Here is a 26,471-nt window from a genome sequence, read left to right as displayed (position 1 = left end):
GCTGCCGGAAGTCGCCGGTCGCCGTCTGCTGTTCGTTGTTTGAGCTGCTGACGGGAAGGAGAAGCCCGAGCTTCGGCTGCGCCGCGGGGCGGCAGTCACGACCGGAGCCCGAGCCGCCGCTAGCCTCTGGACGAGCCAGAAGCCAGGAGCACCAGCTGCGGAGCGGCGGGGCCGAACGCCCGCTCGCCTTCTGATCTCGTCATGTCGCGGGGCTCCATTGAGATTCCCCTCCGGGACACTGACGAGGTAAGTGTAGAGAATGGGGGAGGGTGGGGACCTTGAACTTGGAGATCTCCCCCTCCCCCTTTCTCTCGACTTCGTTTCCGAAGCGAGAGCACCCTCTCCCCAGATCCAGCTACCCGGCCGAAGCTCCTATCACGTCTTTCCCCAGCCCCAGCGCCCTCCCAGGCTGGGAACATCAGGTCCGCGCAACCTCGAAGCCACCCCGAGAAGGAGTTCTTGAAAGTTCCCCACCAACCTGTCCGTATTTGACAGTACTCTGCTCTTTTCCTAATTCAGGAGCGCAGGGGTGTGACAGTGCCTGATAAAATGTAAGGCACCTCATAGATCGCAGAGGTGGGCGCAGATGTCACTGTGTTCTCTCTGCTACTCAAACTAAGTGTCTCTCCCTGGGAATATATAGGATGTCGCCCTTCCTCCCTTAGAAACTCGAGTATCATGGTGCACCACATCTGCCACACAAGGCTCCATCAACGAAACAGAGACCCCAAGATAATAGCCGCTGCAGTGTGCTGATAGAATTAACCCCATTTCCCTTCCTGTCGCCTCTTTTATGGGTGGCCTGTGGCTTGTCTGAGTAAAGTCCTCAGAATTGATGTTGTCTTATTCGATATCTCATACTCTTACTTTTGATTGAGGTACAATATTGAGATATGTTTCACTTACTGTAAAATCCAGTGGTTTTTAGTAGTGTAACCATCACCACTATCTAATTCCAGAACATTTTCCTACTGTTATTTTTGTGCCACATTCAGGAGTGTGTGTGACACAAATGATGCTTCCATGATTAGTGTGTACGGTGGCACTCAACTTTGCATTGCCTCTAGGACTGTGCTTCTCAAGTTGTCAGACCAGGACTTCCCTGGTGGCACAGTGGTTAAGAATCCGTCTGCCAGTGCAGGGGACACGGGTTCAAGCCCTGGTCCAGGAAGATCCCACATGCTGTGGAGCAACTAAGCCCGTGCGCCACAACTACTGAGCCTGCGCTCTAGAGACCGCGAGCCACAGCTTCTGAAGCCCGCATGCCTAGAGCCTGTGCTCTAGGCACAAGAGAAGCCACCGCAAGGAGAAGCCCACGCACACCGCAATGAAGAGTAGACCCCGTTCCCCACATCTAGGGAAAGGCCGCGTGCAGCAACAAAAGACCCAATGCAGCCAAAAAAAAAAAAAAAAGTTGTCAGACCGAGTCTCAGAGTCTGTGGCCTGAGTCTCTGGGGTGTTTATCTGTACTTTACCTGCATTATACGTTACGCAGGGCTTCCTTTTAGTTTTTTCAGTAAGAAAAGCTTTTGTAGCATTTTATAGTTCTAGTGATTTGAGGACAAATATCAGGGTTTGTTTGCTATGCTTTAATATTACCATATAACGTATTTGTCATATGCTCCTTAAACGTTTCTTAACGTATGCTTGTTCAGCCCTATTGAAAGTGAACACAAATCCTATGTATAACCATACTGATGTATCTTTAGGAAAGCAGCAGTCAAAGAAGAAATGTGAATTTTAAAAAGAAAAATAAGAGTTAAAACCTACATTTTGTATTTTAGGTCATTGAACTTGACTTCGATCAGTTACCGGAGGGAGATGAAGTTATCAGTATTCTGAAACAGGAACACACACAATTGCACATATGGATTGCTTTGGCGGTGAGTATTCATGTAACAAATATTTTTTATATGTTGACTGGAAAAAATACGTGGTTCTGTTTTCAGTTACAGTAATAGCCAGCTTGGGTGAATGATAGTACCATGTATATGGAAGTTAATTGTATTAAAGGCAAGTTTACTAAGTGATGTGTTGGCCTCTGGTAAATTAGTATATGTTGGTGAAAGCAGAATTCATTTAAGTTAAAGAGTACTCTATATTGAGCATTTGATTATTTAGTGATTACTCAGTGAAGACTGGCTTATGGTTTGTAGATAAACTGAGAAAAAACGAGGTGCCACAATTTAAACAATCTAACACCCTCTACCCTCCCCAGCACCAGCTGCATAATGATGTTTCTTTTTTGTGGGAACATTATAGTAAATGATTATGAATAAAATACAGTAAATACTTTGATCATTATTCCTAAGCAAGTTTGTCACAGGTCCCTTTCACATAAAGATATACAGGAGGCCTCTGACCTTGAAGAGTCAGAAAAGTAGATCTGGAATCGGGCTTGTGTCCAGTGCTCAAGCCTAAGTCTGTTTTTTTGTTTTTTTTTTTTAAGCCTAACTCTTAAAGAGTTTCTTAAGTATGGATTTACAGAGAGATACTTTCAGTGACAAGCAGTGCCCTCCTGACTTGAAGTGCTAAGTTTTCCTGGTCTTTGGAGAACAAGACATTAATGCTTGTCACATATTTTTTAAAACCAGAAGGGAACTTAGTATTTTTTTAGTACAAATGCCTCCTTTAACAGCACTTACATGAAAATTGAAGTCTTGGAGGGTTAGCATGGAACCTGTAGTAAAATAAATTCATAAAGCATTGTGGGCTGTAGGTTGTTACACTAGAAAGAATGTAGGCTTTGGGATTAGAGAGTCCTTTGTTCAAATTCCAACTCGGCTACTAACTAGACAAATGATCTACCTTCTGAGCCTATTTCCTCATCTAAAATAGGGGGTTGTTAGCACTCACCTTAAGGGTGGTTGTACAGATTAGAGATAATGTATATGAAGCTCCTGGCATTGTTTGTGGCCCACAGTAAGGGGTTAATAAATGGTGGCTATTCCTTTTATTATTAATGAATGAAACAGATACCCAGGGAAGTTATTCAGCAGACCCAAAGTCACAGACAATTTTTGATGGATCTATAACTGGAACCCAAGTTTTCTGTTTGGAATTCTTTATACCCTCTCACTATTGCTTTCTCTCTTGGGCTCTGATTTAGTTTGAAATCAGCTATTGCTAGGTAAGAAGATGGAAGCATTTGTAGTGATTATAATTTTTTAAACAGCTTTATTAGGTATAATTCATCTATAGTAAACTGCATATATTTCATATGTACCATTTGAGAATTTTTAGCATATATGTACACCTGTGAAATCATCACCACAATCAAGATAATGAATATATCTATCACCCCTAAAACTTTCCTCCCACCTCTCCCTTGCCCCTCCACAGTGCCCAGGCAACCCCTGATCTGCTTTTTGTCACTAAAGATTAGTTTGAGATTTATCCATGTTGTAGCATGTACCCAATAGCTCCTTTTTACTGCCGAGCAGTAGCCGTTATACAGATAGACCACAGTTTGTCCATTCACCTTTTGCTCAACAATTTAGTTGTTTCCAGTTCGGGGCTATTACACATAAAGCTGCTATAAACATTTGTGTACAACTTTTTGTATTGACATATCCTCCAGTAATTCTAGTTTGATTCTTTACCTTATAGCTGGAATACTACAAGCAAGGAAAAACAGAAGAGTTTGTAAAGTTGTTGGAAGCAGCGCGTATAGATGGCAATTTGGACTATAGAGACCATGAAAAAGACCAGATGACTTGCTTGGATACATTGGCAGCCTATTATGTACAACAGGCTCGGAAGGAGAAGAATAAGGACAACAAGAAAGATCTTATTACACAGGCAACCCTATTGTATACGATGGCAGATAAAATTATTATGTATGATCAGGTAAATTAAATCAGATATCTTTGAATTTATGAAAGGGAAAAAAATACCGCATGAAAGTAAAATGTGTATAATAGGCAACAGATTTTCTTTCAGTTTTTCTTAAAATAACATAGTTGATAAGAATAGTCAAAAAGAAGGGTTCCTTAATAGAATGGAAATTTCTTTGGTCCTGATACTGTTGAAGTAATATGGGCAAATTTAGCATGTGAAACTTAACCACATGTTGAGTTGGTAATTCCAACATCCTCAGGTGAACTTCAAGCGTATTTTAAGGAGTTTGAACTTTTCTTTTTGTCATCGTTCCTGGCACAGACAACTTGCATTTTGGGATAGTTCCTCAATTTGCAATTAAGAATTGCTTACTGGTAGTTTAAACACATTACAGTGATAAAGGAATTTGTGTGATGATCTGCTTCCTTCCTATATGGTTTTTATTTTCATGTTACACATTTGTGTTAAATTGTGGTTAGTCCTGGATAAAGTCAAGTCTAAGATGATGCATTACTTTTTCAGAACCATTTGTTGGGAAGAGCCTGCTTCTGCCTACTTGAAGGTGACAAAATGGATCAGGCTGATGCACAGTTTCATTTCGTACTCAACCAGTCTCCAAATAATATTCCAGCCCTTCTTGGTAAGTCACTTTTGGCAACCATCTTAGGAATCTATATTTTTCATCTGTGCCTAGAATGTATTTCTTTGTTGATGACTCCTTAGTAACTGGGCTGGGCAGCAAAGTAGAAGAGCTTTACCTTATTAAAAATAAAACTATTACAATAGATCATTATTTCTGTTGAAATTACAGAAATAAGATATATACCAGTTAAGCATAATTTGTTATACACTTCTAAAGCGTCAATAAACAATCTATTTGGACAACTCTAAGCTACTTTAATTATTTTATAACATTTAACATAATATAGTACTGTTCTATTTATAGGCATAGATTAATATACCCTTATGGAAAACAAGTTTAGATATGAAATCATTTTTGCTGTTTTCAAGTGTTTGTTACTGAGAGATATATTTGATTTAGGTGAGTTAGTAGAGAGCATATGAGACTTGTGTTCTTTAATAAGTGCATGTTTATTTTTAAAAATCATTACAGGTAAAGCTTGCATTTCATTCAACAAGAAGGATTACAGAGGAGCTCTCGCTTACTATAAGAAAGCCTTGCGAACTAACCCAGGATGTCCAGGTAAGAGAAAAACTGTAAGTCTAGGCTGTGTATGATCCAACTTAAAATATTGGTATTTGATTCAAAAGCTGCATAGTAGATCATAATATAATCTTTTTGCCCTATACTAGTTTTCTTTCCAAAATCTCATTCATTTAGCAAATTTTGAAGTCAAATGTAAAATGTTTCCAGAAGGAGAGGGTGTCAGTGTCAAATTCTGTTGTTAGGCCAAGTAAAATAGGGAATGAAAGTTGATCATTGGATTTGGCAGCATACAAATCATTAGTGACCTTGATAAAGCAGTTTTACTGGAATGGTGGAGGTGAGATACTCATTAGGGTGGAGTCAAAAGAGAAAAGGGAAGGAAGGGAATTGGGAGGCAGCAAATGTAGATCTCTCAAGGAGTTTTACTATCTAGGGAAGAGTAGGAATGAGTTGACAACTGGAAAGGGAAATGGAATCAAGAGGGGCTTTTTTTAAGATGCGAGAATGTATATGGATGAGAATGATCTAGTTGAGAGGGAAAATTTGATGATGTGGGAAAAATAGGGCAGGGTTGCAGGAGCAGTGTCCTTAGATGAGAAGGGGTAGGAACTAGTGAGCAGTGGAGAGGTTATCCTTAGAAACATGGTTGTGTTTTGGCATGGCTTTGGAATTGGGAAGCATTTATAAGCATAGCTCTGCAGATGTGCATGTAGTCAGTCACTATATTTAAGACCTTAATGAAGCTTTTTGTTCTCTGTTTAAAAATTGCTCTTTAAAAATTAGATAATGAAGGTGCAGTGTAGCCAGGAGCATTGGAAGACAAGAAAAATACCACTATTATAGGTGTTCTGTTCTATGGTGAGAAAGGTATCCTTGATGAGGGGGTAAGTGTTGGGAGGTGTAAGGGGAGAGTGGTATGCTCTGACCTCCAGTGAAACCAAGTTTGTGATACACCCGAAGATTTTATAGTGTAGTTATACTGAAGTTAATTCTGCGATTTTGCAACTTGTAAATAGAGAATGTTTAAGCATTTAAAAAAATTTTAATCCTAAAAATGCCCTAGTTTGACAGACTGAATGACTTGATTTTATTTTTGTAGCGGAAGTTCGTTTAGGAATGGGCCATTGCTTTGTGAAACTTAACAAATTGGAGAAGGCTCGTCTGGCATTCAGCAGAGCCCTGGAACTCAATTCCAAATGTGTGGGAGCATTGGTGGGACTGGCTGTTCTAGAACTCAACAATAAAGAGGTATGTGAGTGAAAAAACTGTCTAGTTCCTGACTGATTTGTCAGGTGAGTAGTATTGAATTATATATTGAATTATATCTCAACAGAGCTGTTAAAAAATGCAATCTTTTGGAGTCTTTTCTGTTATTTGCCTTAGCAGTAAATCATTTAGGACAGTGATATCAAGTATATTTACTACATGCACCCAATTTCAAAGGGCAGGAAATGCTTTCCAGTGGCAGTGTTTCTGCAGTTAAGTTTGTTAAGAAAGCTAAATTCTAAAAGTTTACCTCACTATTTGAATTTATTTTTATTATTTTTTCTTTAATTTTTAAAGATTACTTTCCATTTGCAGTTATTACAAAATCTTACCTATATTCCCCATGTTGTACAGTACATCCTTGAGCCTATCTTACACCAGTAGTTTGTACCTCCCACTTTCCCACCCCTGTATTGCCCCTCCCCGCTTCCCCCCACTGGTAACGAGTAGTTTGTTCTCTATATCTGTGAAGCTACTTCTTTTTTGTTATATTCACTAGTTTGTTGTATTTTTTAGATTCCACATATAAGTGATATCATACATTATATATCTTTCTCTGACTTACTTCAGTTAGCGTAATGCCTTCCAGGTCCATCCATGTTGCTGCAAATGGCAAAATTTCATTCTTTTTTATGGCTGAGTAGTATTCCATTTTATATATATATATATATATATATATATATATATATATATATATATATATACACACCATATCTTCTTTATCTATTCTTCTGTTAATGGATACTTAGGTTGTTTCCATTATCTTGGCAGTTTCCATATCTTGCTATGAACTTTGGGGTGCATGTATCATTTCGAATTAGTGTTTTTGTTTTTTTCAGATATATACCCAGGAGTGGAATTGCTGGGTCATATGGTAGTTCTGTTTTTAGTTTTTTGAGAAACCTTCATACTGTTTCCCACAGTGGCTATGCCAATTTTCATTCTCACCATCACTGTTGGAAATTTTTTAATCCCTGATGAAAGTTAACTAAAACAAGAGCTATATTTTGCTATCTGAACTTAGATTTGTATAATCTTATTTCTTCAACTATAAAGGAAACTTTGAAAAAGTGCTATTTAAGTAATATTTCACTCAACCCTGCCATCATTGTTTTTCTTTTAGGCTGATTCCATCAAAAATGGTGTCCAACTTCTTTCCAGAGCCTATACTATTGATCCTAGCAACCCTATGGTATTGAACCACTTGGCAAATCACTTTTTCTTCAAAAAGGTAGGAGAAATCATTTATTAAAGTTGTTTAATTTTAAATCCTGATTTTTGTTTTTCTGTACTGCAGGTGATACTTTATCTTTTTAACTTGGAAAGAAATTTGAATCAAGAGTTTTTTTTCAAGTTAGAGTTTGGATTAGTATCTGGGAATACTAATTAGTATCTGGGTATGTTTGTTCATTCATTCATTCATTCATTTAATAATTATTGACCCTGTATACTGTACCCAACATTGCGATAGGGATGTGAAGTTCAGTAAGATGTGGTTTCTGCACTCAAGGAGTCATTTCATAGAAAACACAGATATGGGAACAAATGTAAATGTAAAAATAAAGGTCTCTGCTCTGCTGTGGTAAAGAAATGAAAGAGGAAGTGATTAAGGAGAGTTTTCATCACCAAGAATGAGAGAGCTCTTGAACTATGTTTTTAGAAGAAGGTCACTAGGTAGCTGAAAGAAGACAGGCACAGATCTATGAAATGGTCTTAGTAGTTTAGTAAGAGTGTATCATATGGTGAAATTTTTGCTTGTTTATTTTCACATGTTGATCATGATGTAATTTTTTAAGTTGCCACTAACTCTGTAGAAGCAGTGGCATTCTAGGTTTCTCAAATACTAAAAGAGTTTTTATATAGTTAGTAAGCATGAGTTTAATCAGTCATTTTTAAACCAGGTACTAAATTATACCCAGAACTTTAATTAAATAGCAGTTTAGGTAAGAGTTCACAAAACTGCATCAATCCTTATTAGTAATAGATGCTATGTTGCTGTTATTGTTGCTATTAATATGCATCGTATGCTTGTAAAATGCCAAGTACTGTTAATAGTGCATGCTATGAATTTATATGATATTCAAAATAGTCCTATGTGGTAGGTAATATTTTCCTCATTTTGTGGATGTATGGAAGCAAGAGTTAATAGCCTGAGGTCACACAGCTATTCACCATGATGCTTTACTCTCTCTGGCTGTAGAAGCATACCCCCCTTTCATAATGAATTATTAATTAAGCTTTATGCTATGGCTGTTCTAGTACTAAAAGGCAACTACTTAAGGAGAGGATGGAAATGTATCTCATATGTAAATGAAATGTTACTGTTTAAGATAAAACAGCTACACAAGTTAGTTTGGTTTTTACTGGAAAAACAGCAACAGCACAAAAACAGAGGATGGATGATTCTAAATATTTGAGGGCATATCTAGTAGTCAGTGCTCACAGCAGTTGGGACAGCTTCCTTGAACCAAATGAGAATAATTCAGTTTTTAATTTTCAATGCTAGTCACCCTTCTACTGCAGAAGATAAAGACTTGCTTCTACTGAGAACAATCAGTATATTCAGAACCTTAAAGATTACATAGGTGATGGACTTCCCTGGTGGCGCAGTGGTTGAGAGTCCGCCTGCCGATCCAGGGGACGCGGGATCGTGCCCCGGTCTGGGAGGATCCCACATGCTGAGCGGCTGGGCCCGTGGGCCATGGCCGCTGAGCCTGCACGTCCGGAGCCTGTGCTCCACGATGGGAGAGGCCACGGCAGTGAGAGGCCCGCGTACCGCAAAAAAAAAAAAAAAGAAAAGATTACGTAGGTGAAATATGTAAATCAAGCCAGTATATTTGGGTGTTACTGAACACCTGATCTGTGATCAGCACTGTGCCAGGTGTCATGAGGTCATCTTGCACTGGATATATGTCTTTAAGGTTTACAGAGCATGTTTACATATGTTTTCTCAGTTTGTCATTACAACAGCCCTAGAAGGTAGGCAGGGTATTTCCATACGCTCATTCCAGTGAACAGTATATAAATTAAGCCAGAAGGCTGTGTCATGTAATTAAAAGTGTGGAGTTTGAATCACTTGGTTCAAATTCTGGCATCACCATTGTATATAGTTCTGTTGCTTTGCGCAAATAAACTAATAATTTCCCTAAACTTTAATTGCCTCACTTATAAATAGTAATAATACCTACTGTATAGGATATATGGGATGGTAGTTAGGATTAAATGTAATATGCATATTAAATACTTATCTAATGTGAAGCACTCAGTTCCTGATAAAAGCTGCAATCCCATTATTATTTCTAATGTTAAAAAAAAAAAATGTCGAAAGTGGTCATTGACCAAACAAAAACTCTACTTCAGACCAGATTTCTAGTCAAATGAATAAAACACATTCCTATTAAAACTGGAAAGTTGTTTCTACCCCTGATGTATGAACTCTGACTTTGAGACACTTGGGAGACTAATCCAAAGGAAAGTCAGGCCTAATAGAAAGGTCATGACCCATGCATTCAAATAGAGCTGAGTACAAGTCCAGGTGCTGGCACTTGCTACCCTCATGTGATAGAACATAGCCTTGGAGTCAGAAAAAAAACAACCCACTAAATCGAGATTCTGGCTTTTCACCTTAGATAACAAACTTTACTTCTTTAAGTGTCTATTTTCCCATCAATAAAATGGTAATAATGACACACTTTACAGGGAGGTTGATTAAGCTTAGAACTAATATAAGTATTATACCTAGCAGAGGGCTTTGGATATAATAGTTCTCAATAAATTGTAACTGCTTCCATTACTGTTAATAAAGGACTTAACCTCTCTTGGGTTTTCTCATCACAGAAATAGGGACTAATGCCTCAAAGGATTGTTGTGGGGATTAAATGAAGTAATAGTACTGGGGAAATGTTAAGTACTGTACAACTGTTAGTTCCCATCTTCCCTGAATTTATCAGCAAGGGGAATGAGGAAGATGATTTGTAATTCTGGATACAGTGCTGCTATTGTTCATTCAATGAACAAATTTTAAAAGTGAAATTTGGGGAAGCCTTATGACTGAGACTGGTAGAGTTGTTTGGGTTCACTCAGTTGAGTTTTGGATCTTCCTTGTTCAGGATTACAGTAAAGTCCAGCACTTGGCTCTCCATGCATTCCATAATACAGAAGTGGAGGCCATGCAAGCAGAAAGTTGCTATCAGTTGGCTAGATCATTCCACGTCCAGGTAAGTTAACTTTACACCCTCTCTAAATATCTAATTCTTTAATGGTTTTCCAAATCATTTAAAAACTTTTGTACATATTGTTGGCCTTGTTTTATTTCATTTTTTAGGAAGATTATGACCAAGCTTTCCAGTACTACTATCAAGCCACACAGTTTGCCTCATCCTCTTTTGTGCTGCCTTTTTTTGGTTTGGGACAAATGTACATTTATCGAGGTGACAAAGAGAATGCATCTCAGTGCTTTGAGAAAGTCTTGAAAGCTTATCCTAATAATTATGAGACTATGAAAATTCTTGGCTCTCTATATGCCGCCTCAGAAGACCAAGAAAAACGAGATATCGCCAAGGTATGTTTTAAAAATCTAAAAATTTTATTTTCTGTTAGCTATCTCTAGATGTGCATTCCTCATGTCTTGTTATTGCTGGTAGAAATATGATGGACACAGTTCTGTTAGCTGAGTTTGTTGTAGTCGAACTAACATTTGACTTATCAAACAGGATAGAGTAGCCACCACGTTTGAATGTCATACCCTAGAGTTGGAATGCTTTAGCTTAATGATCTCTTTCATCCCAGGGCCATTTGAAGAAGGTCACAGAACAGTATCCTGATGACGTTGAAGCTTGGATTGAGTTGGCACAAATCTTAGAACAGACCGATATACAGGTATTTAGCCATGTTTTCCGTCTGCTACCTGATGTGTTTTTGGTAAGCCTAATGCAGTGTTTCTCTTCCTCTCATTTTCACTTACACTGTATTCTGTCCACCATGAAAATACAGGGTGCCCTGTCAGCCTATGGAACAGCGACACGGATCCTTCAGGAGAAAGTGCAGGCCGATGTCCCCCCAGAGATTCTGAATAACGTGGGTGCCCTCCATTTCAGGCTTGGAAATCTGGGAGAGGCAAAGGTAGGAACGTAGAAATATTCCCTTCTTTTATACTATCAAGTTCAATGCACACTTTTTCCTATGTATCAACCAAGTCTTTTAACAATGTAATTTTCTTTTCTTTCTCCTAGAAATACTTTTTGGCATCATTGGATCGTGCAAAGGCAGAAGCTGAGCATGATGAACATTATTACAATGCCATTTCTGTTACAACATCATACAATTTAGCCAGGCTGTATGAGGCGATGTGTGAATTCCATGAAGCAGAAAAACTATATAAAAACATCTTACGGGAACATCCTAATTATGTTGACTGTAGGAATTTTAAACTTTTTTTGTGTGTATTAAAATGTCCACAACAGCAGCAAAAAATTTAGCCTGAAAAAAATCTTTCTTAGAACCAGTAGTAAACAGTTTTAGGAAATTCCCTTGCGGTCCAGTGGTTAGAACTCCATGCTTCCACTACAGGGAGCCTGGATTCGATCCCTGGTCAGGGAACTAAGATTCTGTAAGCCCCGCAGTGCAGCTGCGGTGCGACCAAAAAAAAAAGTTAAACAGTTTTGAAGGTTATATGCCTGCCCCCTTTTCTTCAAGGCAAATTTGTGGCCTTAAAAAAAAAAAAGAAAAAAAGATGCAGCTTCAGTTAAATTTATGCTAGAAACAAAAAGAAACAACTAAAAACCAGTTGGACCATATTTTATAGACTAGGCCATCTTCAGTGGGTCAGCTACCTTTATTAGGCTTTTAACAACTCCTTGGCATATTTGGTGATGGGTTTATCTTTATGATGGGTCCTGCTTTGAATTCATATAAACATTTTGCAATGTTTATAATAGAAAGAACAGTGCTTTTCCTGGAAATAATTATTACTAAAAATGTCCTACCTTGAGTTTTTACAACCTAGACAATGTGAAATTTGGTAGGTTTTTAACTAAAAATATTTTATATGCTGTACTTCCCTTAAAAGAACCTAAAGCTATGAGGTTTTGACTCTGGTCAAATTAGGGGCTAGCAATTTGGCCCCTGTCGTACTGTTATGGATGCAAAAGTGATTTAAAATAAATAAGATTTTAGTTGAATGTCAGGCTAAATTTGAACTGAGTTGATAGGCAGTAGTAAGCCATTGTTGTTTCCTGGAGAGAGTGACATTTTTTGGAGAAAATAACAACATTCGTATGGCACTTTTTTTATTTAAGTGGAAGAGCCGCAGTTAGAGCCCAGGTTTTCTAACTAGTAATCCCTAGTAGTCTGTGCTTTCACTGTAGTGCCATATGCCAAGCACAGTGCTGTGCATCAGAGAGAAATTGGAAACAGAACAATGCTAAGCTTTTAAAATAACTTAACTTGAGATGATGACTTGGTCCAGGGTGCTAGCCTGGGGAATAGAGTGGAAGAGATAATCTGAGATTTCAAACAGGAAGACTTGATGGTGGCAGAGTTGCTCTTCAATTTATTAGGTTATTAATTAGCTATATTGATGCTTGATATAGTTTCACCTGTGGGACTTTTCTGTTCATTATTAATGTATTAATGAAAAACAATTGTTTCAAAAGTATGCCTTTAAAATTATGATTCTACTTTATAGCTAATATTTTAAACATGAAAACTTGTATATTTTCAGGCTATCTGCGCCTAGGAGCCATGGCTAGAGATAAAGGAAATTTTTATGAGGCTTCAGATTGGTTTAAGGAAGCTCTTCAGATTAATCAGGTTGGTAATATTAACTCTTAAATTTGAAAAATAATTATTTCACCATTTCCCCCCAGTAAATCAATTTTTCCTTTTAATGGCTATCATATTTCTAGACTTGGCATCTCCCTGTTTTTTTCATTTACTTGTTAAAGATACTAAAGGGTATAGAAGTCATCTAAACGTTTTGATTGTGGCCCACGGTAAGAAATAGATTTCACACTACAGCCTAGTACATACACATGTGTGTATACAGACAACTGAAATCAAAGTTTTACAAATCATTTTGTGCTCTTTCCATAGGCAGTACATTGACATTTTTACTGTATTCCATTCTGTTGCATTTCTTATGGTGATAACTAAACACTAAATTGATGTTACAAGTCACTGATCCATCTCAACTCTCAGTTTGAAAAACACTGTTGTAAATGTAGCTTGTAAACCTCTCCAGTAATCAGCTGTTGTGGAAAGATGATTGATCTCTCTGAATCCAAATTACAGATTTTGCTTCTTTTTATATGTGTGTTTTTAGGACCATCCGGATGCTTGGTCTTTGATTGGTAATCTTCATTTGGCAAAACAAGAATGGGGTCCAGGCCAGAAGAAATTCGAGAGGATATTAAAACAACCAGCTACTCAGAGTGACACTTATTCTATGCTAGCCCTTGGCAACGTCTGGCTCCAAACTTTGCATCAGCCCACCCGAGACAGAGAAAAGGTAATCTTTTTTCATCTCTTTAAAACAAAATTGATACTTATTTGATTCTTGTTTGAATTTTTTTATAATGTTTGTATCTTTTTATAGGAAAAGCGTCATCAAGATCGTGCTCTGGCCATCTACAAACAAGTACTCAGAAATGATGCAAAGAATCTGTATGCTGCTAATGGCATAGGTAGTTATACAGTTTGGATATCCATAATAATTTGTGAAATGAATGCTTTTGGAGGGATGTTTGCAGATCAGAATTTCTCTCTAGTTGTTTTTCTGGCTACAATTAGAAAATTCTAATTCTGTGAACCTTTTTATAACTTTAGGAGCTGTTTTGGCCCACAAAGGATATTTCCGTGAAGCTCGTGATGTATTTGCCCAAGTAAGAGAAGCAACGGCAGATATCAGTGATGTGTGGTTGAACCTAGCACACATCTATGTGGAACAAAAGCAATATATCAGCGCCGTTCAGATGGTAATGTCTTAGTTTTCAAGATATTTTTATTTTGTGTTCATTGTCGAGCACTTGTTTCCTTAACCATTCTGGTCCTGCCTTGGAGCTGGGTGCTATCTCTTATGACACTGTGTCTATTCAGAGGCTTATAATTATATATGGTTAAGGCCAGTCTTTGGTGTCCAGACAGAGATGTGAGTCCTGGTTCCACCTCTAATTGCATGTCTTGGACAAAGGACATCTTCTCTGAGCCAGTTTTCATATCTATAAAACAGAAATAATTGTACCTTAATCTCATAGAATTTTTTGAGCATCCAGAATGAAAAATACTTGGCACCGTACTTGGCACTAGTTTGCCTCGCATAGCAGAAGTTAGTGGGATTTAATATCCGTTTGCTTGTTTTACCCTCTTACTTCTCAGATGAGAGAACTGAGTTTCAGGAGGGTTAAATTACACTTAAAATGAAACTCCATGGGGATAAGTTTTCATGGTTATAGAATTATTTTTTTTAATTTATTTATTTTTGGCTGCATTGGGTCTTTGTTGCTGTGCGCAGGCTTTCTCTAGTTGCGGCAAGCGGAGGCTACTCTTCATTGCAGTGTGTGGGCTTCTCGTTGCAGTGGCTTCTCTTGTTGCAGAGCACGGGCTCTAGGCGTGTGGGCTTCAGTAGCTGTGGCATGTGGGCTCAGTAGTTGTGGTGCACGGGCTCAGTTGCTCCGTGGCATGTGGAATCTTCCCGGATCCGAGCTCGAACCCGTGTCCCCTGAATTGGCAGGCGGATTCTTAACCACTGCACCACCAGGAGAGCCTATGGCTATAGAATTTTATTATGCTTTTCATATTTGTTGATTACTTGAACTTGAAGTAAAAGAGTCATGCTTAGCATCTTTTGCATAGTAAAAAGTAAAAATGCTCTTATGGGGGAATTATTATGGTCAGAAAAAACAGGTTTCTGACCAAAGTTAGAAGACAGGCTCTGGACTTCCCTGGTGGCGCAGTGGTTAAGAATCTGCCTGCCAATTCAGGGAACACTGGTTCGAGCCCTGGTCTGAGAAGATCCCACACACCGCGGAGCAACTAAGCCTGTGAGCCACAACTACTGAGCCTGCACCCTAGAGCCCGCGAGCCACAACTACTGAAGCCTGCATGCCTAGAGCCCACGCTCCACAACAAGAGAAGCCACCACAATGAGAAGCCCGCGCACTGCAACCAAGAGTTGCCCCCTCTTGCTACAACTAGAGAAAGCCCACGTGCAGCAAGGAAGACCCAGCGCAGCCAAAAATAAATAAATTTATTTTTTTTAAAAAAAGAAGATAGGTTCTGGGAAGTGGTTAACCATTTTTCTAAAAAGGATGGGTATTATTGTATTCAGAATATTGGAAAGGTTCTGGTCACAGGGACTTACAGAACCCAGATTGCATATGGTAGTCTCAGAGGTTGTGTTTTTGGAGGTGGGCCTTCTTGATCTGCAAATTAATTTCTAGGGATATTCAGGGAAAAACCGTCTAACCATCTTCCACAAAAAAGAACTTACCTATGATAAGATGTGTTCCATGGTCAGAAAGTGATATGTTCACAGCAAAATTAATACCAGTATTGCTATATTGGTTTTACTAAGAAATTAACAGCAAGAACAGTGAGATTTATCATTCTCATTGCCAGTAGTTTCCACCAGTCCTAAAGAAAGGTGGTAGAGCACCTTAGGAGCCAGGTGTATGACTTCTAATAAGTTGTCAGTGAGCCTGTTCTAGATAGTATTGCTGAAGATACAAAAAAAAGACCTTCCAATCTGTTTAACCTTTCAGTGTTGGTCGAAATTTCAAATGGAAAAACTATTTCTAGTATGTAGTTTTTCTTGCCAGGTTTTTATGTTGTGAAAAATGTATGCTGGTGAGTGTAAAATATCGTTCTCAAATTAGTCTCTGAAATTAACCATTCAAAAGACAAAATACCTTTTCACATAGCTTTAAAATCGCTTGAAATTTTGTCACAAAATGACAATATCATTTAATCCTTGTTGTGTTTTAATTAACGTTTTCTTTTATTGTAGTATGAAAACTGCCTCAGAAAGTTCTATAAGCACCAGAACACTGAAGTTGTGCTCTATTTGGCCCGGGCTCTCTTCAAGTGTGGCAAGTTACAGGAATGCAAACAGACTCTGCTGAAGGTAAAAAAGAGAACTCAATTCTATGCTGCATTGTATTTTTTATCCTGTTTTACGCATGCTTACACACCTAACACTCTATTTGACTAAAATCCTTTTCATGTCATTATACCATATGAAAGATTTGCTTTGTTTTTGTTTATAGGCTAGACACGTGGCACCCAGTGATACAGTTCTTATGTTTAATGTGGCCTTGGTCCTGCAAAGATTAGCTACCTCTGTCCTGAAAGATGAAAAGAGTAATCTGAAGGAAGTACTCAATGCTGTGAAAGAACTGGAGCTTGCACACAGGTAAGATTTTGTAGGAACAACCTTTGAAATGCTTTGTTTCTTTAAACCCACGTGGCTCAAAAGAGAATCATTCTCTATTAGAATCATTCCAGCGATTTTTAAGCCAAAGCAGACTGCTTCCGCCAGGTGGCACCCAACCGTAGCCAGGATCCTGATAGAATTGGATCATGTAGTCCGACCCCTAGAACTGGCTGGCTGGCTTTGCAAACTTGCCCTAGATTTTTCATTGACCTGTCAATAATATGACCCAGCATTTTACACACTAGAAATTTTTAGACTCCACTTACGCTGGTTTTACTTGTTATACTAGTGACTTTTTATGTGATATTAGTTTTACTTAAGCTGAGATTAAGACCTTTCCTCTTAAATATTGAATAAATTTATTCAGCTCAGCTCAAAATTTATGTAACCTTACAGTACTTATTTAGTAATTCAGCGTATGGTAAAATTAAAACCTGACATCTCTTCAGGTTTTGTCCAGCCTTATTTGAATTCTTGTTTAATTATTCTTTGCCTTGTCTAGTAGATTGTAAGTGCTTTCATGGCTTAAGCCTCCTAACCTCCATGCTGACATATTTAGTAAATTTGGTGTTTAGTAAATATTCATTGCTGGAATTGATTTTTGGTGGTTTGTGAATTTACTGATACCGTTAACTTTATCATCAAGAACTTACTAATATTGAGTGGTATATTGATGAGAGTCTTTTTTTAAGTGAGTTGTATATATATTTTTCCTATTGAGATAACAGCCCTTCATGAATACATTCATTTAAGTATTAAGTATTCATTAAGTTTCAATCAGTATGTAAGCCTCCTCTCAGACTGTTTTTTTAAGAACAGATTAAAAATCTAAAGGGTGTATTTCATTAATTTTTTTTTAAGTAAAGTATTTTATTTTCTCATTCTATTTAGATATTTCAGTTACTTGAGTAAAGTTGGAGATAAAATGAGATTTGATTTGGCCCTTGCTGCTACAGAAGCCAGGTAATGTACTATTTATGGAAGGTGACTCTGGGTGAGGCAGTGATAGCAGTGTGGACTGGGAGAGTGACACAGTAGTGAATGGGTTTCTGACCTTCCAGAGGTCAGTCTTTCACACTCCTCTCTGGGACACTCCAACCTGGACCAAGGCTTTTTCCTAAGGGTCCTTTCAGGGAATATGGCAAAGTTCAAGTACTTAAGTTGTATGGGAAAATACTTTTCTATTTCACTAATGTCAGCTATGTAGTCAGAATCAAGACACGATTCCTGAATCTGTCACATGTAAAGATAGTGTCGGGAATCTTTTTAGCTGTGCTTTGGGAGGACGGTTATAATTTGCAAACTTAACATGGTTGACAGTATTGGCTTCTGAGAAACTAAGTTAATTTTCCTAATTAAGACTCCCTGGTGGTGCAGCAGTTAAGAATCCGCCTGCCAGTGCAGGGGACACAGGTTCGATCCCTGGTCTGGGAAGATCCCACATGCCGCGGAGCAACTAAGCCCATGTGCCACAACTGCTGAGCCCGTGTGCCACAACTACTGAGCCCACATGCCACAGCTACTGAAGCCCACGTGCCTAGAGCCCATGTTCCACAAGAGAAACCACTGCAATGAGAAACCCGCGCACCACAACGAATAGTAGCTCCTGCTCGCCACAACTAGAGAAAGCCTGCGCACAGCAACGAAGACCCAAAGCAGCCAAAAAAATAAGATAAAATAAAAATTAAAAAAAAGAAAAGGGCTGAAGAATTAAAAAAAAAAAAAAAGACTTCCCATAGGTATCACCTAATGATCCTGCTTCAAACTTTTAAATGTGTGTAAGGAATACAGATGCTCTGAGTTTTTTAATAAAAAGTATATTAGCTACATACATATTTCTCTAAATTTGGATTGTTCTAGGCAATGCTCTGACTTACTGAGCCAGGCCCAGTACCACGTGGCCAGGGCGCGCAAACAGGACGAAGAAGAAAGGGAATTGCGGGCCAAACAAGAACAAGAGAAAGAACTGTTAAGGCAGAAACTTCTCAAAGAACAGGTATGTATTGTGTTTGCAGTTATACTAGAATTAAAGGTGTACATACATACACTTTGTATGTTAAAAAAGAAGTTCTTCTGATGATAGCCATGATTTTTTTCTGTCATAAGAACATTGTGATGAGGTTTTTTCCTACTCTTTTTCCTCATAGGAAGAGAAACGTCTCAGAGAAAAAGAAGAGCAAAAGAAACTTTTGGAACAGCGGGCCCAGTACGTAGAGAAGACCAAAAATATTCTTATGTTTACTGGAGAGACTGAAGCAACAAAAGAAAAGAAAAGAGGTGGCAGTGGTGGACGGGTAAGATATGACTCCAGTTAGAAACGAAGCTAATTGGTTAAATTCACTCAGTCCTTAGTCCTGAGCTTTGGCTTCCTCCTTTGCTAAAAGTTAGTTTTGCAACAGAGACTGCTTTAAATGGTGTCCAGTATTTAGAAATGCATTTCACTATTAGCTGAGTACAGTTTACCTTGTAGCAACTTTGTAGTTGATGATTTTTGCTATTTGAGGCATTCATCCCAATTAGAAGTTTTTAAAGTATGGGCCTCACCATGCGCTTCTTCCACGTGACTTAGAGCAGCGGTCCCCAACCTTTTTGGCAGCAGGGACCGGTTTCGTGGAAGACAATTTTTCCATGGATGGTGGCAGCGGGGAGGGGTTGGGGGGAGGTGTTGGTTCAGGCGGTAATGCGAGCGATGGGGAGCAGTGGGGAGCGGCAGATGAAGCTTCGCTCGCTCGCCCGCCGCTCACCTCCTGCTCTGCGGCCCGGTTCCTAACAGGCCACGGACCAGTACCGGGCCATGGCCCAGGGGTCGGAGACCTCTGACTTAGAGGACTGATGGGAAGTGGCCTCTTTCATACCTTAGCATTCCACCCACATTCCACCAGCCAGGAAAGCAATGACTGTGGTCTTGTTTGGGTTTCAGCGGTCCAAGAAGGGAGGAGAGTTTGATGAGTTTGTCAACGATGACACCGATGATGACCTGCCTATATCCAAAAAGAAGAAGAGAAGGAAGGGCAGTGGTAGTGAGCAAGAAGGCGAGGAGGAGGAGGGTGGCGAGAGAAAGAAGAAGAAGAGGAGAAGGTAGTGTCATGGAATAACCTTTTAAATCACCTGGGTTTTAAACCACCTCATGAAAGTGGCAAAAGACCTTTCACCTTCTGAATCTTAGGTTTAGAATCTGTGAACACCTTTTTATCACTTGATCCCCCCAGACAGGGAAGCCTTTCATTCCCCCATTTCCTACTTTAATCCTAAAATGGACCCCACTACCAAATTCCCGGCGTGCTTGGAGTCTCCACACATGTCCACAGCTTTCCTTCTGAGTGCTCCGAGTCAGTCAATAATTGCCTTTCTTATGACTGAAAATTGCAATATTTATTGGAAAATCTATGCAGTTTAGGATGAGAAACGTTAGTGTGTCCACACTGACTGTCCATCTTTGAAATCTTAGAAAAGCCACTGAGCTTCAGTTTCCTCTCTGTAAAGTAGCGATGGCCCACCTCCTGGTTTTACAGGATGTATAAAATGTGAATTTATGTGAAAGAAGGGCCTTTTAATCCTCCTAGTGCCATCCGCTGTTAGGATAAGTGGTGCCCTGCCCCCCTCTCACCTGGAAGTGCCCCTAAGCTGTCTGTTCCTCTCATGGTGCTTCTGTGTCCGGGAACCTCCAGTGTTAGCTAGACCTGTTCTTTCCAACCCGTGTCTGGCTCTGCTTGTGGAATTCATTCAGACCTGTGGAATTGAAGCTGTGGCTGGATATTAGCAGGCCTGGGATGAGTAGTTGGAAGGGAAGAAAGAGGAGGGGAAGGAGGTTGAGTCTGGAGCCTGGGTCTTTTCTCACATCTTCTGTCACTCACCAAGGGCAAGATTCACGCTTATCTTAGATTAGTAAGAGGGCTTAAAAGTGACTCAGTTAGTCAGCAGACATGGCATAAATACAGTTTTTGCAGACTCCCGAGCCATGTGCAGCAAGAGTAAGTTGTGGTCTCTGCCCTTGAGGGGTGTACAGTCTGCTCGAGGCCAGCCCCTGTAAAGAAGGGTGTTCAAAATGACTAATACTGTTTGAATGGCACAGAAGTCTTGGGTTTTATAGGCACGAGTGAACCTTGACAAACTTTCTCTTGGTGTTCACTATTTTAGACCTCCGAAGGGAGATGAAGGATCTGATGATGATGAAACAGAAAATGGCCCCAAATCGAAAAAGCGCCGTCTACCAAAAGCAGAGAAGAAGAAGGCAGTAAGTGTCCAGCTCTGTGGTTTTCATCCCCAGTAGGCATCAAAGACTGCGGTACTCTAGAATACATTCTTCCCCTGCAGTGTCTTCAAGCACAGACACTTGTTTTTGAAGTTTGTTGGTTGCAGTTTGATTGTATCAGTATCACTGCAGTGCAAACCCAATTTAACAAGACATCCTAACATAAAGAGTCTTGACTAATCTATTACGTTTGATCTTCTTTCTTCAGCCCAAGCCAGAACGTCTGCCTCCTTCAATGAAGGGAAAAATAAAATCCAAAGCCATAATATCATCAAGTGACGATTCATCTGATGAAGATAAACTGAAAATTGCTGATGAAGGGTAGGAATTTTTCACTTATGTTCTCCTAGTGAAGGATAACCAAGAGTGGTCACTGTGCCAAAGCGTCATCTCTGCAGCTTCTTAGAATCTTAGAGCAGGAAGAAGCCTGAGCACACATCTCATTCCAGTCTTGTCATTTTGTCCTACTAAATGTTTGTCCCTTAAAGAAGGAAACCTATTTTGAAATCTCATTTCTTCGTGAATATTAGCTGAAATTTTCTATCATTTTGCTACACTGCCATTGACTGGCTTAAAGTATTAAGAGTAGCCTGATCTTGGTCACAGGGAGAAAGGGACTTTCTTGACCATTTCCTCCCTTGTCAGGCAGGGATGACTCAGCACTGCCTGCTCTATGGAGGGCTTATCGTAGACTCCGCTAGCTCACAGCCTACTTGGTGAAACAATATTCTGTTTTACTTGTACTGAACTTGCCCCTCAAGCTCTGCATTTGGATTCCTAGACTAAGGCTCTTAATACCATACTATGCTGGGTTCTTCTGACGGCCATCATTTCATTCATCCATTCAACAGACATTTGAACATCCATGCTATGAGATAGCAAGCTGAGAGCTGGGGATGCAGAGGATAAAGACATCGACCCTGCCCCCAGGGAATTTGTACTTTCGAGACAGTGGAGAATGACAAATAAACCAAAACTACATTATAGTGGGAAAAGGGTTATCACTTATATTTTGCATTTATTGCTCTTCAGTGACCACATGTAATCTGGAGTTTAGGTAGTGGGGGGAACTACTGAGGTGTTTTTTTGTGGAAGAAAGGCTGTTTAAGTCTTAGAAGAAGAATAGAGAGTCCTAATCAACTGTACTTCAATAAAAAATAAAAATAATAAGAATTTTTTAAAAAATAAAAGGAAGAGAGAGTCTTGGTTGGTTAGAGGTGAGGCAGGGGTGAGAGGTTAGCATGTCGAAGGGGCTAAGGGTCCTGGTGCAGGGCTGGTCTGGTAGGGTAAAGCGTCTGTAAAGATCTGCAGTTCCCTTTTTCTCTGAAGATGCTGGTTGACACAGATTTGGATTGCTTTTCCCTAAAACACTGTTTCACCCTTGCCCACAGTGTTACCCTGGTCCACTGATTACAGAGTGATGGTTAGACCTTCATGAAGTGTTTGCTTATTTGGCCAGATGGAATGGAGTGAATTAGATCCCGGGGCCCACTGGCCCTTAGCGTGTATACAGAATGAGTTATGTGATGTGTGTCTAAGTTTCTTCTTTCAGATGTAAGCACAAAGAGCCTTTCTTCGGGATGTTTTCATTTCTAGGGAGAGTAGTATGTTTCACCTCCCTCACCCTTCTTAGACTGACCCTGTAGGATTTAATATTCCTTTCTTGGAATATCTGTTATGAAAACCAAAACTAAGGAATATGCCCGAGGAGAAGCATGTGCTCCTCTCCACAGCTCTGGTGGGGGAGCAGTTGTGACAGTGGTGAAGGGAATGTTCTTTCCTCCAAGAAGCCAAAATTCCCTGGGTGCCACTGCACCCCCAAGCATTAGCACAGGTCCCCTGCCCTTAACATCTGATAAGTAGAGGGGGAACTCTGGCAAAAGTACACAAACAAGCTGCAGAACCTTTTTATTTAGCCCCAGCTTCCTATGTTGAGTAGGTCTAGTCGTGGCGGAGGGCACCGGAGCAGAAGCAGATCCTGGGACAGAAAGGGTGACTTTGCTCCTCAGCGATCTTCTAGCACAGATGGCAGTGGCGCAGAGGAGCTTCCCTCCCAGCCAGCCTTGGGACAGAGTGCATTCTTCAGAGTCTCTGCAGCCCAGTGAGGTCCCAGGTTGCACCTCTGCCGCTGTGTATTGGTTTATAAAGATAAATAAATGTATCCCTTCCTTTTCATAATTTTACGTACGAAATTGAGAAATGCTTCATTCTGATGAAGGGTGCCTGGGATGACCAGTGCGGTCACCCTTCACTGTCTATGTTCTGTCTCAGAGCTAAAGTGCCTTATTCTTTTTAACTTTTTAATCCTCTCTTAATAACCCTATCACATTTACAAAAAAGCACATCAAAGGATATCACAAAACGAACACCTGTGTCAACAGCGATCCGGTCAAGACATCAAATGCCCTTCTTTTTTCAAGCGCATCCCCGGTTTGTCGAGGCTCCCTTGGCCAGAACCCTGGTCTAACGAGCGTTTGTCTTTGCCAGACATCCCCGCAACAGCGACAGCGACTCCGACGAGGGCCAGCGGCGGAAGACGGGCGCCTCCTCGGAGGAGAGTGACTCCGACGAGAACCAGAACAAGTCCGGCAGTGAGGCCGGCAGCCCCCGGCGGCCCCGGAGGCAGCACTCAGATGAGGACTCAGACAGCGACCAGCCGACCAGAAATCGCAGGCCCTCGGGCTCCGAACAGTCTGACAACGAATCCCTGCAGTCCGGGCGGAGCCGCTCGGGGGGCTCTGAGATGGACTCTCAGCCCGCGTCCCCCAGCGCCGAGTCGGACCACTACTCCGAGAGAGCATCTGACAACGAGGGGTCCGGCCGAGGCTCCGGCAGAGGCTCCGGCAATGAATCCGAACCCGAGGGATCCAACAACGAGGCCTCGGATCAGGGCTCAGAACGTGGTTCAGATGATAGCGACTAGGCTTTATTTCATGAATAAGCTTCATCTCCGCAGGAAACTTTTTTAATATATGAAAGCTGTGATAAAAACATTTCAGGTGTTTGGTCAAACAGTGGTGGATTTTTCTTAAGGCAATTTTTTTCTCCTATCCATTTGTACGTTACTATGTCCCAAAAGATGTTTCCCTTGCGAGAGTCCAATATTTGAGTCTCTTGAGAAAAAGGTGACTATTCTTTATTATGGTACAGTTCCACCTATCATATGTGAAAACCCCAGGAAGATAAACCCACATGCTGAACCATTCCTCCCGAGATTTGACTGAAACTGTGGCAGATGTCTCATCTTCTTTGTGTGTTAAGCAGCATATTATTAGGACTTTTATTGCAATCTTTTACCAAGTGGTGTGAGGAACTTGGTATTAATGTCTTTGTTCCATTTCAAGTTTAGATCAGGAATATTTTTATTTTCTGGAGGAAGACGTATCTACTGTATAATTGCACCAAAGTACAAATGAAAGGAAGGTTTTCTTCAATAGTGTAATACTGCAGCCATGTAGATAAAACGACAAATATATCATTTGTTAGGTTGAGTAAGATGTGGAAAAATGCTTTTCTGTTAGTAGTATGCAAAGACCTACCTAAGCCACATAATAAAATTCTTTTACCAACTTTTATGTGTAACTTTGTGTCATTTTTTTTTTGCTCAGTACATCTGTATATGAAAATTTAGCATCTATAAAAATATGCAAATATTTGGAAGAAACTGAGCTAAGCTGGAGGTTGTTTACTCAAAAGTTTTGTAATTCATTTTTTTAACATCTTTATTGGATTATAATTGCTTTACAATGTTGTGTTAGTTTCTGCTTTATAACAAAGTGAATCAGTTCTATGTATATGTATATCCCCATATCCCCTCCCTCTTATGTCTCCCTCCCACCCTCCCTATCCCACCCCTCTAGGTGGTCACAAAGCACCGAGCTGCTCTCCCTGTGCTATGCAGCTGCTTCCCACTAGCTATCTATTTTACATTTGGTAGTGTATATATGTCCATGCTACTCTCTCACTTCGTCCCAGCTTACCCATCCCCCCTCCCCGTGTCCTCAAGTCCATTCTCTACGTCTGCATCTTTATTCCTGTCCTGCCCCTAGGTTCTTCAGAACCTTTTTTTTTTTTTTTTAGATTCCATATACATGTGTTAGCATACGGTATTTGCTTTTCTCTTTCCGACTTACTTCACTCTGTATGACAGACTCTAGGTCCATCCACCTCACTACAAATAAATCAATTTCATTTCTTTCTATGGCTGAGTAATATTCCATTGTATATATGTGCCACATCTTCTTTATCCATTCTTCTGTCGATGGACACTTAGGTGGCTTCCATGTCCTGGCTATTGTAAACAGAGCTGCAATGAACATTGTGATACATGACTCTTTGAATTATAGTTTTCTCAGGGTATATGCCCAGTAGTGGGGTTGCTAGGTCATATGGTAGTTCTATTTTTAGTTTTTTAAGGAACCTCCATACTGTTCTCCATAGTGGCTGTATCAATTTACATTCCCACCAACAGTGCAAGAGGGTTCCCTTTTCTCCACACCCTCTCCAGAATTTGTTGTTTGTATATTTTTTGATGATGGCCATTCTGATGGGTGTGAAATGATACCTCATTGTAGTTTTGATTTGCATTTCGCTAATGATTTGTGATGTTGAGCATCCTTTCATGTTTTTGTTGGCAATCTGTATATCTTCTTTGGAGAAATGTCTATTTAGGTCTTCTGCCCATTTTTGGATTGGGTTGTTTGTTTTTTTCATATTGAGCAGCTCATATTAAAGGAGATTAAGCCTTCATCAGTTGCTACATTTACAAATATTTTCTCACATTCTGAGGGTTGTCTTTTCGTCTTGTTTATGTTTTCCTTTGCTGTGCAAAAGCTTTTAAGTTGCATTAGGTCCCATTTGTTTATTTTTGTTTCCATTTCTCTAGGAGATGGGTCAAAAAGGATCTTGCTGTGATTTATGTCATAGAGTGTTCTGCCTATGTTTTCCTCTAAGAGTTTGATAGTGTCCGGCCTTACATTTAGGTCTTTAATCCATTTTGAGTTTATCTTTGTGTATGGTGTTAGGGAGTGTTCTAATTTCATTCTTTAACATGTAGCTGTCCAGTTTTCCCAGCACCACTTATTGAAGAGGCTATCTTTTCTCCACTGTATGTTCTTGCCTCCTTTATCAAAGATAAGGTGACCATATGTGCGTGGGTTTATCTCTGGGCTTTCTATCCTGTTCCATTGATCTATATTTCTGTTTTTGTGCCAATACCATACTGTCTTGATTTGTAGTAGCTTTGTAGTACAGTCTGAAGTCAGGGAGCCTGATTCCTCCAGCTCCGTTTTTCTTTCTCAATATTGCTTTGGCTATTCAGGGTCTTTTGTATTTCCATACAAATTGTGAAATTTTTTGTTGTAGTTCTGTGAAAAATGCCATTGGTAGTTTGATAGGGATTGCATTGAATCTGTAGATTGCTTTGGGTAGTATAGTCATGTTCACAATGTTGATTCTTTCAATCCAAGAACATGTTATATCTCTCCATCTATTGGTATCATCTCTTTTTTTTTGGT

At 39.8% G+C, this 26,471-nt stretch overlaps 1 protein-coding gene across 2 annotated transcripts; it reads left to right on the top strand.

Moving 5' to 3' along the window:
• The first annotated feature begins 10 nt into the window (after window positions 1-10).
• Window positions 11-24,525, top strand: CTR9 (CTR9 homolog, Paf1/RNA polymerase II complex component). Of its 2 annotated transcripts, XM_067749900.1 has the most exons (25): window positions 12-246; window positions 1,785-1,883; window positions 3,610-3,849; window positions 4,363-4,480; window positions 4,955-5,044; window positions 6,108-6,256; window positions 7,398-7,505; window positions 10,384-10,491; window positions 10,599-10,835; window positions 11,063-11,152; window positions 11,267-11,395; window positions 11,506-11,689; window positions 12,996-13,084; window positions 13,596-13,781; window positions 13,869-13,956; window positions 14,099-14,247; window positions 16,278-16,394; window positions 16,537-16,682; window positions 17,595-17,666; window positions 18,564-18,699; window positions 18,851-18,997; window positions 19,624-19,781; window positions 20,841-20,937; window positions 21,164-21,276; window positions 23,443-24,525. In XM_067749900.1, exons 1-25 carry the CDS (start codon window positions 202-204, stop codon window positions 23,876-23,878), a joined length of 3,531 nt encoding a protein of 1,176 aa, XP_067606001.1. In that variant the 5' UTR covers window positions 12-201; the 3' UTR covers window positions 23,879-24,525. The 2 variants fall into 2 exon arrangements, with proteins under 2 accessions (XP_067606000.1, XP_067606001.1); XM_067749899.1 differs by having other exon boundaries at window positions 11-246; window positions 11,063-11,395.
• Window positions 24,526-26,471: the final 1,946 nt, after the last annotated feature.

Source organism: Pseudorca crassidens, chromosome 9, assembly GCF_039906515.1.
Source record: "Pseudorca crassidens isolate mPseCra1 chromosome 9, mPseCra1.hap1, whole genome shotgun sequence".
In the NCBI taxonomy this organism is placed as follows: Eukaryota; Metazoa; Chordata; class Mammalia; order Artiodactyla; family Delphinidae; genus Pseudorca; species Pseudorca crassidens.
The sequence above is the reverse complement of the archived record's forward strand: the minus strand, read 5'-3'. Positions and strand labels throughout refer to the sequence as shown.

Bases quoted from the DNA above. Each gene is read 5' to 3' on its own strand.
- CTR9 (XM_067749899.1), top strand. From the start codon at position 202: ATGTCGCGGGGCTCCATTGAGATTCCCCTCCGGGACACTGACGAG. The intron at 247-1,784 runs GTAAGTGTAGAG...TTTGTATTTTAG, and splicing joins CCCTCCGGGACACTGACGAG to GTCATTGAACTTGACTTCGA. The intron at 14,248-16,277 runs GTAATGTCTTAG...CTTTTATTGTAG, and splicing joins ATATCAGCGCCGTTCAGATG to TATGAAAACTGCCTCAGAAA.